This window comes from Globicephala melas, chromosome 11 (assembly GCF_963455315.2).
Source record: "Globicephala melas chromosome 11, mGloMel1.2, whole genome shotgun sequence".
NCBI classification, from domain to species: Eukaryota; Metazoa; Chordata; class Mammalia; order Artiodactyla; family Delphinidae; genus Globicephala; species Globicephala melas.
Genome location: NC_083324.2, coordinates 39,359,135 through 39,374,381, shown reverse-complemented (window position 1 = coordinate 39,374,381; position 15,247 = coordinate 39,359,135). Strand labels below are relative to the sequence as shown.

General features: G+C 58.2%; 2 protein-coding genes across 15 annotated transcripts; both read right to left on the bottom strand.

Annotated features, from left to right (window-relative positions):
- Nucleotides 1-332: 332 nt before the first annotated feature.
- Nucleotides 333-14,308, bottom strand: SLC26A6 (solute carrier family 26 member 6). Of its 14 annotated transcripts, none has more exons than XM_060307250.1 (23): nt 14,210-14,288; nt 13,886-14,034; nt 13,412-13,448; nt 12,213-12,371; nt 11,991-12,130; nt 11,640-11,750; nt 10,928-11,091; nt 10,566-10,730; nt 10,336-10,488; nt 9,938-10,020; nt 9,706-9,853; nt 9,320-9,433; nt 9,071-9,148; nt 8,643-8,738; nt 8,445-8,551; nt 8,207-8,276; nt 7,137-7,229; nt 6,947-7,051; nt 6,523-6,615; nt 5,533-5,712; nt 4,878-5,014; nt 4,530-4,654; nt 333-482 (listed from the first exon to the last, which is right to left on the bottom strand). In XM_060307250.1, the coding sequence occupies exons 1-23, from the start codon at nt 14,230-14,232 to the stop codon at nt 466-468; spliced, it is 2,547 nt and encodes an 848-aa protein (XP_060163233.1). In that variant the 5' UTR covers nt 14,233-14,288; the 3' UTR covers nt 333-465. The 14 variants fall into 14 exon arrangements, with proteins under 14 accessions (XP_060163233.1, XP_060163232.1, XP_060163228.1 ...); XM_060307249.1 differs by lacking the exon at nt 333-482 and adding an exon at nt 2,855-3,740; XM_060307252.1 differs by lacking the exon at nt 333-482 and adding an exon at nt 5,270-5,324 and having other exon boundaries at nt 4,497-4,654.
- Nucleotides 496-2,722, bottom strand: TMEM89 (transmembrane protein 89). The gene is made up of 2 exons (XM_030867027.2): nt 1,611-2,722; nt 496-1,247 (listed from the first exon to the last, which is right to left on the bottom strand). The coding sequence occupies exons 1-2, from the start codon at nt 1,902-1,904 to the stop codon at nt 1,062-1,064; spliced, it is 480 nt and encodes a 159-aa protein (XP_030722887.1). The 5' UTR covers nt 1,905-2,722; the 3' UTR covers nt 496-1,061.
- Nucleotides 14,309-15,247: the final 939 nt, after the last annotated feature.

The window sequence follows — 15,247 nt, the reverse complement described above, 5'->3', positions numbered from 1 at the left end:
AATCTTCCCATTTTAACGTCTTTCACTTAATTCCATCTGCAAAATCCTCTTTGCCATGTACTGTAAAATATTCACAGACTCCAAGGACATCTTGAGGGCCATTATCCTGCCTACCACAGCCTCCCTAGGAGACACCAACTCCTGTCTCTTCCCAGCCTGCCCTCTCCTGTGTTCCAGAATTCCTTCTTTTCCCTGAAATCCTGACCATCTTATAGTTCATGGAACAGGTCAAGGTCTCTTTCCCCACCTGGCCCTTGTATGTGCATATCCTTCTGACTGGAGCACTCTCCCCCTCCTCTCATCACCCCACTCACCCTTCAGGTCCCAGCAGTCAGCCCACACCTGCCCTACTCCAACTGGCTCAGCACAACTCTCTGCAGAGGAATTGAGTTTTTGAGTCTGCTTCATCACCACCTCTACCCTCCTCTATTTGTGAGTGGGTGAGGGAGGAGCCTGTTCTGTTCATCAGCAGATCCTGATGCCTATGGTAGAAGGAAGGGAGGAAGCAGATGAGGGCCCCTTTGGGGAGGTTCAGCCCTCATCCCACTTCCAGGGGCTTTAGAGCAAGGGCCACTTAGGTGCCAAAGCATGTTTGAGATGTCACAAAGATGAAGGCAGCCAGGGCCCTCCCTCTACCCCCAGCCCCAGCTCAGGCCCCGCAGGCTCAACCAGGAGCCCTAGCTCCTGACTCAGCCAGGTGGTCACCTCTGGGCTGCCCTCTCTGGACCACCCACATCTGCCCTGATGGCCAAGTCTTCTCCCACCACACTGGGGGCCCCTGAGGAGCCCCAGAGGAGCAGTTGTATTTATGAGTGGGATCCCTAGAGAGGAGGGGTCAGTTGGTGTGGGCAATGGAGCAGGGTGAGCCAGCCTGGGCCCCACCTGCCCAGCCATTGATGGGCACCGAGGCCTCGATGGGTGTGCTGGCTCTAAAAGTAGAAAAGGGGAACAGGGTCCAGACAGGCCTGGAGAGAATAAGACACACAGACCTGAGCCTGGCCCAGAGCCTCAGGCCATCCCCGCCCCAACAAGCCACCAGGCAAAGAGAGGAGTATGTTGGGTCACCCGCTCTGGGCAGGAGTCCCCTTTATTTGGGTTCGCTGCTGGGTGGCTAGACGCTGCAGATGGCCCTCAATATGGACCAGGAGGGCATCCAGCATATGCAGGACCCCACGGAGTAGGGCACGGTCTGAGATTGGGGCCCGTCGTTTCCAGGGTGCACAGGGGCTAGCCGTCACCTGCGGATGCTGAGGATAGGACAAAAAGGCAGGAGTGAGAACAGAGGAACAGGACAGAGGTGTGGTGGGAAAGGGGACTTAGGGTGATGGAGGATCGTGGAGGGTCTGTTGTGGCCTAGTATGGTCATGGGGCCCATGGAGGCTGGATGAGGAATAGGGATATTAAAGAGGGAGGATGGGGCAGGGTACTACCCATGGGAAATGCAGGGACTGTTGGGTGTGGACAGTTGTAGGGACCCTGGGGTGTGAGTGATGGGGGAGGGGCAGCAGGAGGCCCAGAAGCCATGAGTGGGAGGATGGGTAGAGAATTATGAGCTCATTGGGTATGAACAGAAGTAGGAGGCTGTGGGGACAGAGCAGTGCCATGCTCACCTCACTCTTAGTGGCCTGTGAGCGCCGCCGTTGCATCACCGCACGGCTGAGCATCAGCATCATGGTAGTGGCGACGGTGACCCCAGCCACTGGGTAGATGCGGTTCACCCCCAGGCCCATCCAATGGCCAGGACACCCCAGGCTGCCCTTGCAACCCTCCAGGCTGTTTGGCTGGCACCCCCAGGGCTGTAAGTCCAGCCCCACCTGGTACCACACGGGCCGTGACCAGGTGTGGGTGCGGACAGGCATCGCTAGCAGAAGCAGCCATGGCAGGAAGGACTGTGCGTGCAGCATGGCTGCTGCCAGTACTAGGGGCCGGAACCTGGGCGCCTGGCAACGGGCAAACACTCCTCCCCCAGGGGCAGGTGAGGCAGTAGGTTCCAGCTGGGCCCATGGCTTTCAGGAGGGGTGGCCTGGCCAGAAAATATGGGGCGGGGTGGGTGGGGTGGGATTCCAGGGCAGGGAGGAGGGCAGGCTTGGGGCCCAGGAATGAAGGAATGCTTCCTTCCCCCTCTCCCTCCTCCTCATCTAATATACATCTAACATGCTCTCCACCAGTGGCAGCACCAACGCCAGGCCAACCAAGCTAAGCACACAGAGCTGCTCCCTGCTCCCCTATGCCCAGACTCAGCCCCATGGTCCACATCGCAGCACAGGGAGCACTCAAAAATGTGGGTGCGCACTCTGAATAAAGCCTGAAGGCTCACCCTGGCCTGTGAGGTGCTCTGTGCTCTGGTCTCCCCTCCTGCCTCTTGTAGGCCTCCCTGGTGTTCCTTGAACACACCTGCTGTTCCCTACACTAGGAGCACTGTCCTAGAAAGAGAACTCTCACAGCTGCATTTCAGCTCAAGTGTCACCTGCTCCCTGAGTCTCCCTCCCATGACCATCCTGGGTAACACAGTCCCTTCTCTTTCACGTGACCCTGTTTTATTTATTTATTTGGCCGCATTGTGGCATGTGGGATCTTAGTTCCCCGGCCAGGGATTGAATCCGTGCGCCCTGCAATGGAAGTGCAGAGTCTTAACCACTGGACTGCCAGGGAATTCCTGACCCTGCTTCATCTTCTTCAAAGCATTTCCAAGTACAGGTATACCTTGGAGATACTGTGCTTCGGTTCTAGACCACCACAATAAAGCGAGTTGCACAAATTTTTCAGTTTCCCGGTGCATATAAAAGTTATGTTTACACTACACTGTAGTCTATTAAGCGTGCAGTAGCATTATGTCTAAAAAAAAGTACATACCTTAATTTAAAAAAACACTTTATTGCTAAAAATTGCTAACCATCATCTGAGCCTTCAGCGAGTCACAGTAGTAACATCAAAGATCACTGATCATAGATCCTAACAAATATAATAATAATGAAGAAGTTTGAAATACTTTGAGAATTACCACAATGTGACAGTGACATGCAGTGAGCAAATGATGTTGGAAAAATGGCACCAAGACTTGATTGACTCAGGGTGGCCATAAACTTTCAATTTGTAAAAAACACAGTATCGGTGAAGTGCAATAAAACAAGGTCTGCCTGTATCTGCAAGTTCACGTTTGAGGTTTACCTTCCACTCCAGTACATAGGATCACTTAACCAGTAGTTACCAAGCACTTCCTTGTGCCCGGCGCTGTTCCTGGTGTCTGGAGGCAGTGTGACAAAGGGCCCTGACTTCCTGGGCAAGGTTTTGGGGGTGGGGAAAGGACAGATGATTTGCGAACACAGAGCAGGGCAGTGACACAGGCCAGGACAGAAACAGCCAGGCAAGGGGTGCCTCTGTGACTTGCAGGGCAGGACAGCCTCTGTCCACTGGTCCAGCACAGAGCCCAGGACCTGGTCGGGACCTGCGAATGGCAGGCTCACTTGTTTTGGCAGGTGACACGAGCCCAGCACTGTTGCAAGCTGTTTGTGGCATTTACTCATTTAATATTCATTGAGGAACCCATGAAGTGGGTACCATTACCATTTCTGCTCTCCTGATGAGGATACGGAGGCCCAGAAAGGTTCGACCCCCCCACCCTGGCCTCCAGTCACTCAGTATTAGCTGGCCTGAAGGCCCATTGCTGCCCACTGGGCCACATGCCCAGATGTTGGTGTTTTATGGTAGAAATCAACACGTGGTTCTTGGCTGACGGTGACCTGCAAAGCCCAGGTGATCTAATTATACAAATAAGCATTTTTCCCAAGTAAATCAATCATGCACATTCTTTCCTTTCTTTTCTTTTCTTTTTTCTTCTGGCTGCACCGTGCTGCTTGTGGGATCTTAGTTCCCCAACCAGGGATCGATCGAACCCTCACCCTTGACAGTGAAAGCGTTGAGTCCTAACCACTAGACTGCCAGGGAATTCCCGTATTCTTACTTCTCAGTGCAGACCGGCAACACCTGTGAATACCCTGTGCTTCCTCAGCTGGTTGCTCAGGTGTTCACACCACACCCTCCAGGGGCTGCCCAGTAGCGCCAGGCCTGCCTGCACCTCATCAGGGGTCCCTGAGAACAGGTCATTCCTGAGAAACAGCTCTGATTCCAACCATTTTACAGCCGAGGACACAGGTGCCGAGGGCTGTGCCTGGCTGGTGAGGAACTTGGACCTGGGACGCCCCCCTCCCTGGGCCTAGCCCCGAAGCTCTCCCTCCTGCTCCACACTCCCCCTGCCTGACCCTGCCCTCCCCGAACTTTCCCCCCAGCTTCCAACCCCAATTCCCACTTTGGGGCACAAGAAGGGTCAGGAGCCAGGGCTATGGACTATACCCTTGCCCCTGCCAAGGCCCCACCAAGCCACAGCAGAGCCTGGCATTGGGCAAACAAATCTTTATTCCTGAGACTAAAAACATGCATGCTCCTCCAACTTGGCCAGTGCCTTATCCCAGGCCTAGAGCACTGAACTTGGAGTCCCAGAACCTCCATCCCTGAGTTATGTGCGTGCGTACGGAGGGGACTCCTGGGTGACATCTGGAGGCAGCCCAGGGGTAGGGGGTCCTCACGGGTAACCGGTCGCAACCTCCAGAGGTGGGCAGTCTCAGGCAGGGTGGCAGCACGGTCAGAGTTTGGTAACCTGGGCAGGGAGAGGAGGAGAGGCTCCTGTCAGTTTCTGAAGGACACGTACTACCCCCTCCCCCAGGAGCAGCTTCCTCTAAAGGCAGGAGGGGAAGGCAGTGGATCTACTGGGGGCAGAGCTAATCAGAGCCATCCAGGAAGGGTGGACTTCCTGGAAATGGGGTCAGGATGGGACAAGCAGTAGATAAACAAACAGAGCTCAGCAACAGAGGTCAGCTCACCAAAACAGGGTTGACGGGGCTGGACCTTTGGTGTTGGAGTGCAAAGATGACAGCATCGTGGACAGAGGCAAAGAGATGCTGCTTGGTGATAGATGCATCGAAGAAGTGCCCCGCCTCAAGCTGCGTGACCACGGGAGCTGTAGACAAGGAGTTGGTCTCCCCTGACCCGCAGAACCCCCAGGAACACCCAGGCACTGGCGGAATGTCACCCTGACCACCACCCCTGAGGCTTATGGCTAAACCCCAACTCTTGACCCTTGACCCCTCCCTCCCAGGACACCTCTGACCTCCAGTTTCAGAGAAAGACTTTTTCCTTGTGCTGCCTGGCAGATTCCTTGGACAGAATCCCCACCCCCTCCCCGGACTGCTCTTGCTGTGTCCACCCCACGCACAGTGGCAGGCGGCCATGTACACCTCCACCTCGATCTCCCGGAAGTCACGGAAAATCTGCAGCAGAAAAGGGGGCCAGACTCAGAGGGAGGCTCAGGGGCTCCGAAGGGGCACTTGGGCAGGCTGGGGGGGAAGGGAGTTCAGAGGGGGAGCTCAGAGGGTTGGGGGTTAGGCTCAGAGGGCTCTTGGAGCTAGTTATGGGGTCAGGGCTGAAGGGCCTTGTCCTCCCCCAAGGCCCTTCTTAGGGGTGCCCCCAGCCCCTTACATTCTTCAAGCTCTTGAGACACACAGTGTCCACGAAGGAAAGGGAACTCAGGTCCAGGATGAGGCTGTGGAAATCTGGCTGAGGCAGGCCCAGGGTCTTCAGTGAGGACATGTCTGGGGCCTTGGCATCTTCTTGACCCCTGGCTGCTGTATCCTCTAGCTCAGTCCCTGCGCTCACCTGCTGGGAAACCAGACACACTGCAAGGGCCGCCCACGGTGGGTGAAGGCAGGGAACATACACAGACGTGCAGAGACACACAGGATCAGACGTGTAAACGGCCACGTATATGGGGCATGCAGTGGACACATGAGGATATGGAGACAGGGAGCCTGTATGTAAAGACAGGAGGGACACATGGGGACACACAGGGGAGGGTGCCCAGACTCCGGGAGCACACACAGACATGCATCTACTGCTCTGTTACTTCCTGGGCCCATACTTAAATAGGGACACTTAAGAAGGAAGGGCATCAGAGACCACACCCCATCCTCAGTCAGCCAGAGTGACTGACTGAGGATGGGGACAAACCAAAAGAGACACACGGACACACGCGCACACACAGATATCCTGGCACCCTGCCTGAGTCTTTTTTGTGGGGAGGGGGGCGCCGCACGGCATGTGAAACTTCCCTGACCAGGGATGGAACCCATGGCCCCTGCACTGGGAGCGTAGAGTCTTAACCACTGGCCTGCCAGGGAAGTCCTGCCTGAGACTCTAATTGAGATTCATGTCCCCTTTGATCCCAGATTTTTCCCACATGCCCAATCCCTTCCCTCTGCCCATGAATACAGACTGCAGGGTCTTGTAGAATTCACAAATTCAAGGTCTTTGGCTAGGCCTCAGATTACAGACCAGAGAGCCACAAGCAGAATTCTATGGCATATCACTAGAGATCTCCCTGTAGAGCACCTGATCCATCACTCCACTCCACACATGGGCACTCTCATCCCTGCAGCTCATGGTTGGCCCCTCTCCCACCTCCAGCCTCACCTTGGCCTTGGAGCCCTCCACATCGTTGCTCTCAATGTCTGTGACACTGGTGTTGACATTGATGGAAATGGAAGTGCCCTTGGAGGCGGCAGCCTAGGCCAGGAAAGAGGTGTCCCAGCTGTCATATGACAACCAGGCCACGCAGGTCTGGTGTCGTCCCCTGGCTTTGGGCAGGCAGGTGGACTAGGAGCTGAAGCTTGGGACCCAGGGCAGCCACGCTGAAGGCTGTGGGGTTCTGACCTACTTTGGAAAGATGGTTAACGCCACCATTGGCTTAGGAGGCAGGAGAAAAACAAGACTGCCCGCAGAATCCTGACCTGCAGGGTCACTGGGGGCATCAGGGAGAGAGGAGGAGGGATGAAGAATGAGGGTGAGAAGCCAGGAGGCTGGGAGAAAGGCCGGGTGGGGTCAGAAGGGCCCCTGCCTGTTTCGGGAGCTTATTCTCTTTCTGAAGTCGCTTCAGCTTTAGCTCCTGCTTCCTGAGCAGTTTCTTCTTCTGGGAGATGAGGTGGTCCACGTTCACACCGCACTAGAGCAAAGGGCAGGGTAGGGGATGTGGACACTGGGGAGGTGAGAGACCCTCTGCCCCTCCCCCTGTGGACCCCAGGCCTCACCCTCTGCTTCAGCGTGTCACTGTAGAGCTCAGCGTTGGCAAAGTACATGGTGGCCGAGGAGCGGAAGACCTTCACGCCCGGGACCTCCCTGGCCTGGGGATAGGTCAGGTTGGGGGTGGCTGAGCCCTCGTCTCTCCTAGCTGCATCTTGCTCTCTTTCTTTCCTCCCCTGTGTACCCCGGTACCTGCCATCATCAACCCTCTGCTTCCCAGCCAACAGAGGCCCGGCCTGTAGGCCATGCCCTCCCAGGAGCTGGTGGGGTCATCCTGACCCCTCAGCTGGGCCTGTCAGAGCTGCTGCTTCTTCCTCCAGGGCATCCTGAACCTCTCCCACCCCATCTCCCCTGTCCTTCTGCCAATACCCAGGCCAGGTTTCAATGGCTCTTAGCTTCCCCTTGGGTCTCCAACCCCAGCACTGGGGTCTGTTTTCTGTATGTGGACAGAGAGACCGTCCTCAACTGCCAGCCCAGCCAAGCCTTCCCCGGCTCCCACCCCGCTCAGGACACTCCAGGTCTCTGCTCGGCCTTTGGGCCTGAACAATGTCCCTGCGCCACCCCCCACCTCCCCTTCCATCCAGCTGAGCTTCTCCACTCATGTCCTTCCCTCACTCTGCCTCATCATACTATGCTCAGCCTTCAAGGCTCCATCAGGGAAAATGAGCTCGTTTTATTCCAGAGCCCCCACTTTTGTTCCCAGGGCTTGACGTGAGACTTCTCAGGAGGTAAAGGACGGAGATTCAGTAACCCCACTGAGCAGGTCAGCAAACAGCCTCCCCTACATCCTCGTGCCCCAGATCCTGCCCCTCTACATTCCTGACCCAGGGCTACTCTGCGGGATGGGGCTTGTACTGCTGCCTCTAAGACAGACTCCTCCCCCAGGCCCTAAGGCCCATACTCTGAGTATGGGGGTCAGAGACCCAAATTCCTCCCTTGAAATTCCAAGGACCAAAGCACCCTTAGCGCCCCACCCCCGTGTCCTTGCCCAGTACGCAAGGACCTGATAAGGGATGGCCCTGTCTGCCTCTGTCCTACCCCATCCACGCCATCCTCTGGCTTAGCCCCTGCCACTCACTTCTGAGTACTCTGCCACATCTCTGTAAATATCTGTGTCTGGCACCTGCCCCAGGACAGCGTAGTGGGGCCTGTGAAAGAGAGAGTGTGAGAAGAGGGGGGCATTAAGAGAGGGGGCAATAAGGGGGTTCTAAGGAGCCTTGGGTCACCCCCCAAGATGTGGGAAAGCTGGGGGAAACCAATGTGGACCTCACTCTCTCACCAGCTGGAATGAGGGGGGAACCAGAGGGGTGACTCACAGCTGTGTGCGGACCACCACGAGCAGCAGGGAGAAGACTACCGCAACTGCCAGGCCAAGGTCCAGGTTCAGCAGGATGGTGGCCACAAAGGTCACCAGCCAGATAAGCTAAAAACAGAAGGGTAGTAGTCAACAGGGTCTAGAAGGGTCACTGGGGCTGAAGGCCCTGACCCCACCCCTGGGCTCCCAGGCCTCTCACCAGATCCACTCGATTTGCCTTCCAGAGGGAGCATATGTCGGTGAACTGCATCAACATGCCCTTCAGGTTCACAATGATGACAGCAGCCAGGACTGCCTGGGGGAGGGGGAGGGTCACCAGGAGCGACTGAGAGGTGCAGGATGCTGACAGCCCTGACCACCTGGCATGAGCCAGACTGTCCTCAAGTACCTGGGTATGACCCCGAGGGACACTAACCACCTCCTGCCCCCGAACCTAACAACTTGGGTCTGACTCTCAAAGGTTCTTACCCCTGACTGTCGACTCCAAATCTCAACCAGAGATCTCAAGCTTGAAAAACAGGGCATGACCCTGTATCCCTCCCCCTCACCCAGGCCCTGACTGACTGATCTGAGTCCCTGGCCTGGCCAAGGCCCTCAAGCCTGGCTGGGTACGGGATGGCAGCTCACCTTGGGCAGGTCTTGGAAGAGTTCTCCAAGTTTGACGATGATAATGAGGATGAAAAGGGAGGAGATGGCTCCAGCCACCTGTACAGTGGGAGTGAGCGGGCAGATGAGTGGGCTGGAGTGTAGGGGAGAAGAAGGCGAGAGCAGGGGGGAAGGGGGAGTAGGGGGGAGGGGGGAAAGCAGGGTGTAGGACCACCCAGGCAAAGCAGCGTGTGTGTAGATGCACACCTGCAGCCCACACCTGCAGCCCACCTGTGTGTTGCCCCCGGTGCTCTCCTGTACCAGGCTCCGAGACATAGAGCAGCTCACAGGGAAGCACTGAAAGATGCCCCCGATGAGGTTACTGAGGCCAAGTGCCACCAGCTCCTGAGGGGGGTAGTGCAGGTGTCAGGACACATCACTAGCAGTGCGTGGTCACTGTGTCCAGGCCTATGCATCCCCAACCTCCATCCGCACTCAGTAGCCCCCAAAGACTTGGCCACTGTCCCGTGTGTCCTGCTCTCCCACCCTCAGTCCCCCATGTGGCCCCAGCACATCTGTTTGCTGTTTCCCTGTCTCCCACCTGATACTCCATCCCCCCAAGCCCTGGGGTCTCTGTACACCTGCCCGCTCCGTGTCCCACATCCCATTCCCCAGACCTGGTTGCTGTCCACCCGGTAGCCATGCCTCAGGGCGAAGATCTTCCCCAGCGAGATGGCAATGGCGAAACCAACCACAGCGATGGCGAAGGCATTTCCCACAAGCCTTGCGAACAGCTGGGGGCTGGGGGCCACTGGGGGCACCAGCCTGTGAGGGGCATCTGTGAGGCCAAAGGAATGTTGTGGCCCTGGCCACCCAACCCTCCCTGACCTGACAGGGGCCGGAGCTCACCCTGCAGGGATTTTGCCCACGACATCCACCCCAAATCTGTGCTGCAGTCCCACGCCGTAGGAGATGCCTGTGGCCCCGATGAGCTGCAGGGAGAGGACAGAGTCAGGGGAGGTAGGTGCTGGCACCACCATTAAGGGGGATGGAGAAATCACTTTGGGCGTAAAGAGAGAGGCCTGAAGCGAAACCTTCAGAGGGGTGGGCAGAAGTCAGCGATAGGGTAAAAGATGGACACCACCATTTTGGGGAAAGGGAGATGCTGTCAGGGGCTGTCAGCTGTGGTCCCCCCAGTCCTCAGTGCCCACACCAACTAGTCTTTAACTATCTGGGGGACGCCCACACGGCAGGGACTCCTCACTTGCCCTTCCCCCTGCCCCCCTCCCCCCCACCAGAATTCAAACCGTGAGCAGCTCCCCGGGGAGCGGCATGGGCAGTTGTCGCCGCAGCTTGTCATTGAACAGCTTCACCAGCACGAGAACCACCCCTGCCACAACTGCGGTGACCATGGTGCCGACCACAGTCTGGGGCAGCTTCCAGCAGACCTCCAGTACTGTCTGAGGGGAGGGGGGGTCACAGCCAGCACTCAAGGTCCTGGGCCCACCCACCCTTCCCTCCTCCCACCCTCACTCACATAGATGAGGGACAGTGGCCCAGAGCGGCTGCTCAGATGGAGGCCAAACACATACTTGAGCTGCGAGACGAAGACCTGCACAGACGCGGCTGTGGTATAGGCTCGGACCAGAGGCTCTGACAGATAGGTGACCACGAAGCCGAAATGGACCAGGCCCAGCCCCACCTGTGGGGTGCACAGGGCAGTCAGGGGAGGAGAGGGTCCTAGGGGTGGCCGGAGCAGAGCCCAGGGCAGGTGGGAGCAGAGGGGGATGAGTGATGATGATGAGGAAGATGGTGATGGCCAGACACTCAGGGGACCTGGCAAATGGGGTGAGGGGTGGGTCTGGCAGTCAGGGGCCTGTACTCCTGACTGCTCCGCACCTGGAAGAGGCCAACAAGGACACTGAGTGTGGAGGCCACCTGCACCCGAGCAGCATCTCTGGCCGCCACATCAACAGTGGAGTTCGAGGCCTGCAGGAAGGCTTCATCTGGAGCCAGTGATTCTGTCACACTGCCCACCATCACGGACATGACAGCAAAGGTGCCTGCAGGGGCAGATCAGGGTGGTCTGAAGGGGAGGGGGCACTGCCCTGCCCTGGAGTCCTGGTCTTAAGGGAGAGGCCAGGAGACACCTAGTTCTAGACCAATATCCTTAGACTTGCTGTGCAAATAGAGGCAGCGCTGGCAGTCAGGTATGAACTCTAAGTTCAAAGTCTCTTGAGCGTGGCTAGAAATGTTGGCCCTGCATCATCTACCTTGTCCCACCTGTATCCACTGGCTCAGGACCACTCCCCCTGTGAAAAGTGGAATGGGGAAGGGGGCATGGCCTGTCTCAGGCTCTCAGGTCTGTCCCAAGTCTGGGCCCCTTGAGATGCTTCACCCACCCATATCCTCCTGGGTCAGGGCCTCTAGGTAACCTGAATCTGTCTCCACGGTCAGAGGCCCAGTCCTGCTTGGAATGACCCTTGGGCCAGTCTCCCACTGGCCCGGCATCGATGCCTCCCTCCCTGTTCCCTGCGTTTCCTTGCCCTGCTCAGCCCTCCCTCACCCTGTCCTCCGTGGGGAATGTGGGCATCCTCCTGGCTCCACTCACCCACGGAGATGTGCCGGGAAGTGCCGAACAGGAAATAGATAAAGACAGGATAGAAGGAGCTGTAGAGGCCAAACACGGGGGGCAGTCCAGCCAGGAGGGCATAGGCCAGGCCTGGAGGTGGAATGGTAGCAATGTAGACTTGGAGGCCAGGGTCTTGAAAGAATGAGGAAATCCCAGCCCTGGGTCATGGGCCATAGTTCCAGGGGCAGGGATCTTGTTTCTGGCTTTTGGTGGAGGGGTGGGGGGAGGCGGGGGCAGGCAGTGGTTCACAGATTACAGGTCAGGGCCTTGAAGGGTCGGGGTCATCATCCAAGGGTTGAGGGTACAGTCTCCAGGTCAAGGGTGGCTCACCCTGTGGTAGCTGCATAATGGCCACACTCAGGCCAGACAACAAGTCACCCAGAAGCCAGTCACGCACAGGATACTGGGGTAGCCAGGCCAAAACTGGGAAGTACTGGAGCAGAAGGGCTCGGGCCCGAGCATGGGAGCACCTGGGGACACAAGGGTAGGTATCACAGACAGGGGCTACCTGAGTCCTGCCAGTGCCCCCAGTCCCCCCGACCTCAGCCTTACCGAAACCAGGTTCGCCATTGGAGGGTCCCAGTTGCTGAGCTCCGGCTCCCCAGCTCCTCCAGCTGTTCTTGGTTCAGCAGTGGCCGCTCCACATGGTAATCTCGCCTCCTCAGCTCCATTGCCTGCGTTGTGGACAGCAGTGCCTGTGTGTCCCGCTGTCTGGGTGGTGAGGCCAGAGACACAGTGAGGGCACTCCTGGCCCAACCTCCCCTAGACCTCCACCTGGGACCACAGAGTCACCCAACTGACTTTTCTAGGTCCCAAGATCTAGGTAGGTCCAACCCTCCAGCTGGCTCCTGCAGGCCCTATGTCCAGGCCCAGGCAGGGGCAGTACCTGAACTTTGGCTGGTGGAAGACTCTTGCTGGGCCAAAGTCTCCCACAAAGAGGCAGCAGGATGAACACAAGCCACACTTCAGTCCAGCCCTGAGTGTTCACCAATCTAGGTTCCAGGCTGACTGTCCCTCCCAGCCCCCTCCCCCCAGCCCCAACTCTTCTCCAGCCAATCCCAGTCCAGTCCGAGTCCTTATCCAGCTGCCCCACGAGCCCAGCGCATGCTGTCTGAGAGCACACGCAAGGAAGGAATCCAGCAAATCAGGCAAGTCTCTCTTCACATGAGAAGGCTCTATGAGAAGGAAAGTGTTGGGGCTAAGATTGCCCCCGGGCCTCCAGCCACAGGGTCCAGGTTGTAGACCTGGACAAGCTCAGGCCTAATCTGGGAAAGCCAGGGGATGGCTCTCACCGGGAGGGAGAGTTTTCCCCCTGGAAAGAGAAGCCCCCAATTCAAGGGGGGTCAATCTCACCTGGGAATAGATCTCCGGGAGGATCTCGCCTAAGGAGAAGCTCTCACCTGACAGGAAAGTTTTCACCAGCTAGGTAAGTTCTGTCCTGGGGAGAAACTCTGATCTGCCCAGTGGCTACCACCTGATTAAGGGAAAAGATCTCACTTGGGAATAGGAGATCTGGAGGGGAAGGGGGGAAGCTGTCCCAAAAATAGTTCTCACTTGGGCATAGGAGCTCTTGGAGGGGGAGCGCTTACCTGGGGGAAAGCTTTCACTAGCAGGGAAAGTTTTCACCTGCCAAGAAGGTTCTCGTCTCGAGAGTATTCTCACCTAAGGGAAGCTCTGACCTGGGGGAGGCTCCCACCCGTAATGGGAGAAAACTCTCACCTGGGAATGGATCGCAGAGGGGGGAATCTTACCTGGAGGGAAGCTCTCCCCTGCCGGGAAAGGCTTCACCTGTCAGGAAAGTTCTGATCTGTGAGAAGCTCTGACCTACGGTGAGGTTCCCACCCGAGGGGCAGGAGCTCACCTGGAAAGGGCCCCTAACCTGGATGTCCCCGTTGGAGGATGGAGTGGAGTGGGTGCAAGGACGATCCTCAGAGACTCTTGGCATTGCCGGCTCACAGAGATCTTTGAGCCCCGTGGCCCCTCCTCTGTGAGTCACTCGAGGTCTTTAAGGGCTCCCACTCCCGCCACCCCTCCCCCTCGCCCCCGTCGAACCCGTGCTTGGAGGGAGGGGCTTAGATCCTTGACCCCTCCCTATAGTAGGGCCTGCGGCCAGAAGGGCCGGAGCGCACATTCCCGCACCAGTTGCATCCCTGGGTGGACCCAGGCCCTGGCTATGGACACTCTAGCAGCCACGTCCCGGGCCCCAACGCGCCGCACCGGCGCACCTCCTGGGCCGGGGCTCCTCTGCACACAGCCGCCGGGAGGCGGCCCCCGGCTAGCCCTCGGACGGCGCTCGAGCGGCTTTCCGCACAGCCCGCAGGGGCTGGAGTCGCGCCGGCTCCCGCCCCATCCCTCGCTACGGTTGGGCAGCTGCCTGCAGAAAATCGACAAAGCGGTAAACCGAGGCGCGGCAGGCGGGAAACGCCTGCTCGGGACTCGGCGGTACCCCTTCCGAGCTAACCCAAGCCGGTCGCCTGCTCGGGGGCCAAGGGGTGGCACGCGCCTCGCGGACTCGAACACTGGGAACCGGGGCCGCGCCCTGCACTCACCCCGGTGCTTCCGACAGCCCCATGGCGGGTGGGCAAACAGAGAGGCGATAGTCCTCACAGCTGGAGCGAGAGGCCGCGGCGGCCCGAAAGGCGGGACCGGGACGGGGGCGAGGCCTGAGGCGCGCTCCCAGGGGCCAATCCCCGGGCAGGACGGGGAAGGCTTGGGCCAGTCAGCGTGCCGGGGCGGAGCCTAAGGGGCGGTCTCCCGGCGCTGAGAACCCTGAGGAGGGAGATTTAACCCCTTCCTCCCCCTGCGGCTTGGCTTGTGCTCCCCCTCGTGGCCCGCCTAGCTCTCCTGCCTGAGCCGGTTGTTATCGCAGAAGTGGGACTAAGGACCCGAGCTGGCCTGGCCGTAGCCACGGCCCCAGGTCCCTGAGTAGGGTGGGGCCGATACCACCATGTCCCGGCTTCTTGCGGAGGGTCCCCGCGGGACGCGGAGCAGGATGTCTAGGGTTGTGGCTGGTGACCAGAGCCTTATCTCTCCGTGGGGTATCCGGGTCCATGGGGCCTCTCAAGCCTCCAATTGAGGGCGCCACCCTCACTCAGGCTTTCCCCCTGAGACCTGGCATGTCTCTGAGACCGAAGGGGCTCAAAGGCCTCCCTTCAACGCTAGGCACGCAGACCTTAAAGGCTGCGAGGTTCCCCTCCCCCGCACATAACACTGGCCCGGCAACAGGCCCGTTCTGCCTGAGTTCTTGAGGAAGCAGCTCCAAGTCTGAGAGGCTGGCGGGGGGTCAGTGCTGTCAACCGGCTGAGGGCAGTTCCTAGGGTCGGTTTGAAGGCCCTGGCAAATGCCAGGTGAGGGCTGCAGGCCTTGCGGACTGAGGAAGCCATCATGTTGCTGCCTTGACCAGACCTTACTCTCAGCACCTGTTCTCATACTTCAGGCCCAACCTCAAGGCGAAGGGACAGAATTCAGGATGAAAGAGATAGAAACCTGGTCCAAATCTCCAATGAAATGAGCTAAAAATAGCCGAATATTCTTGGGGAGGGGGGAGGGGGCAGTGCTCAGATTTCTCCCAAAGGTCAGCCCAGCCT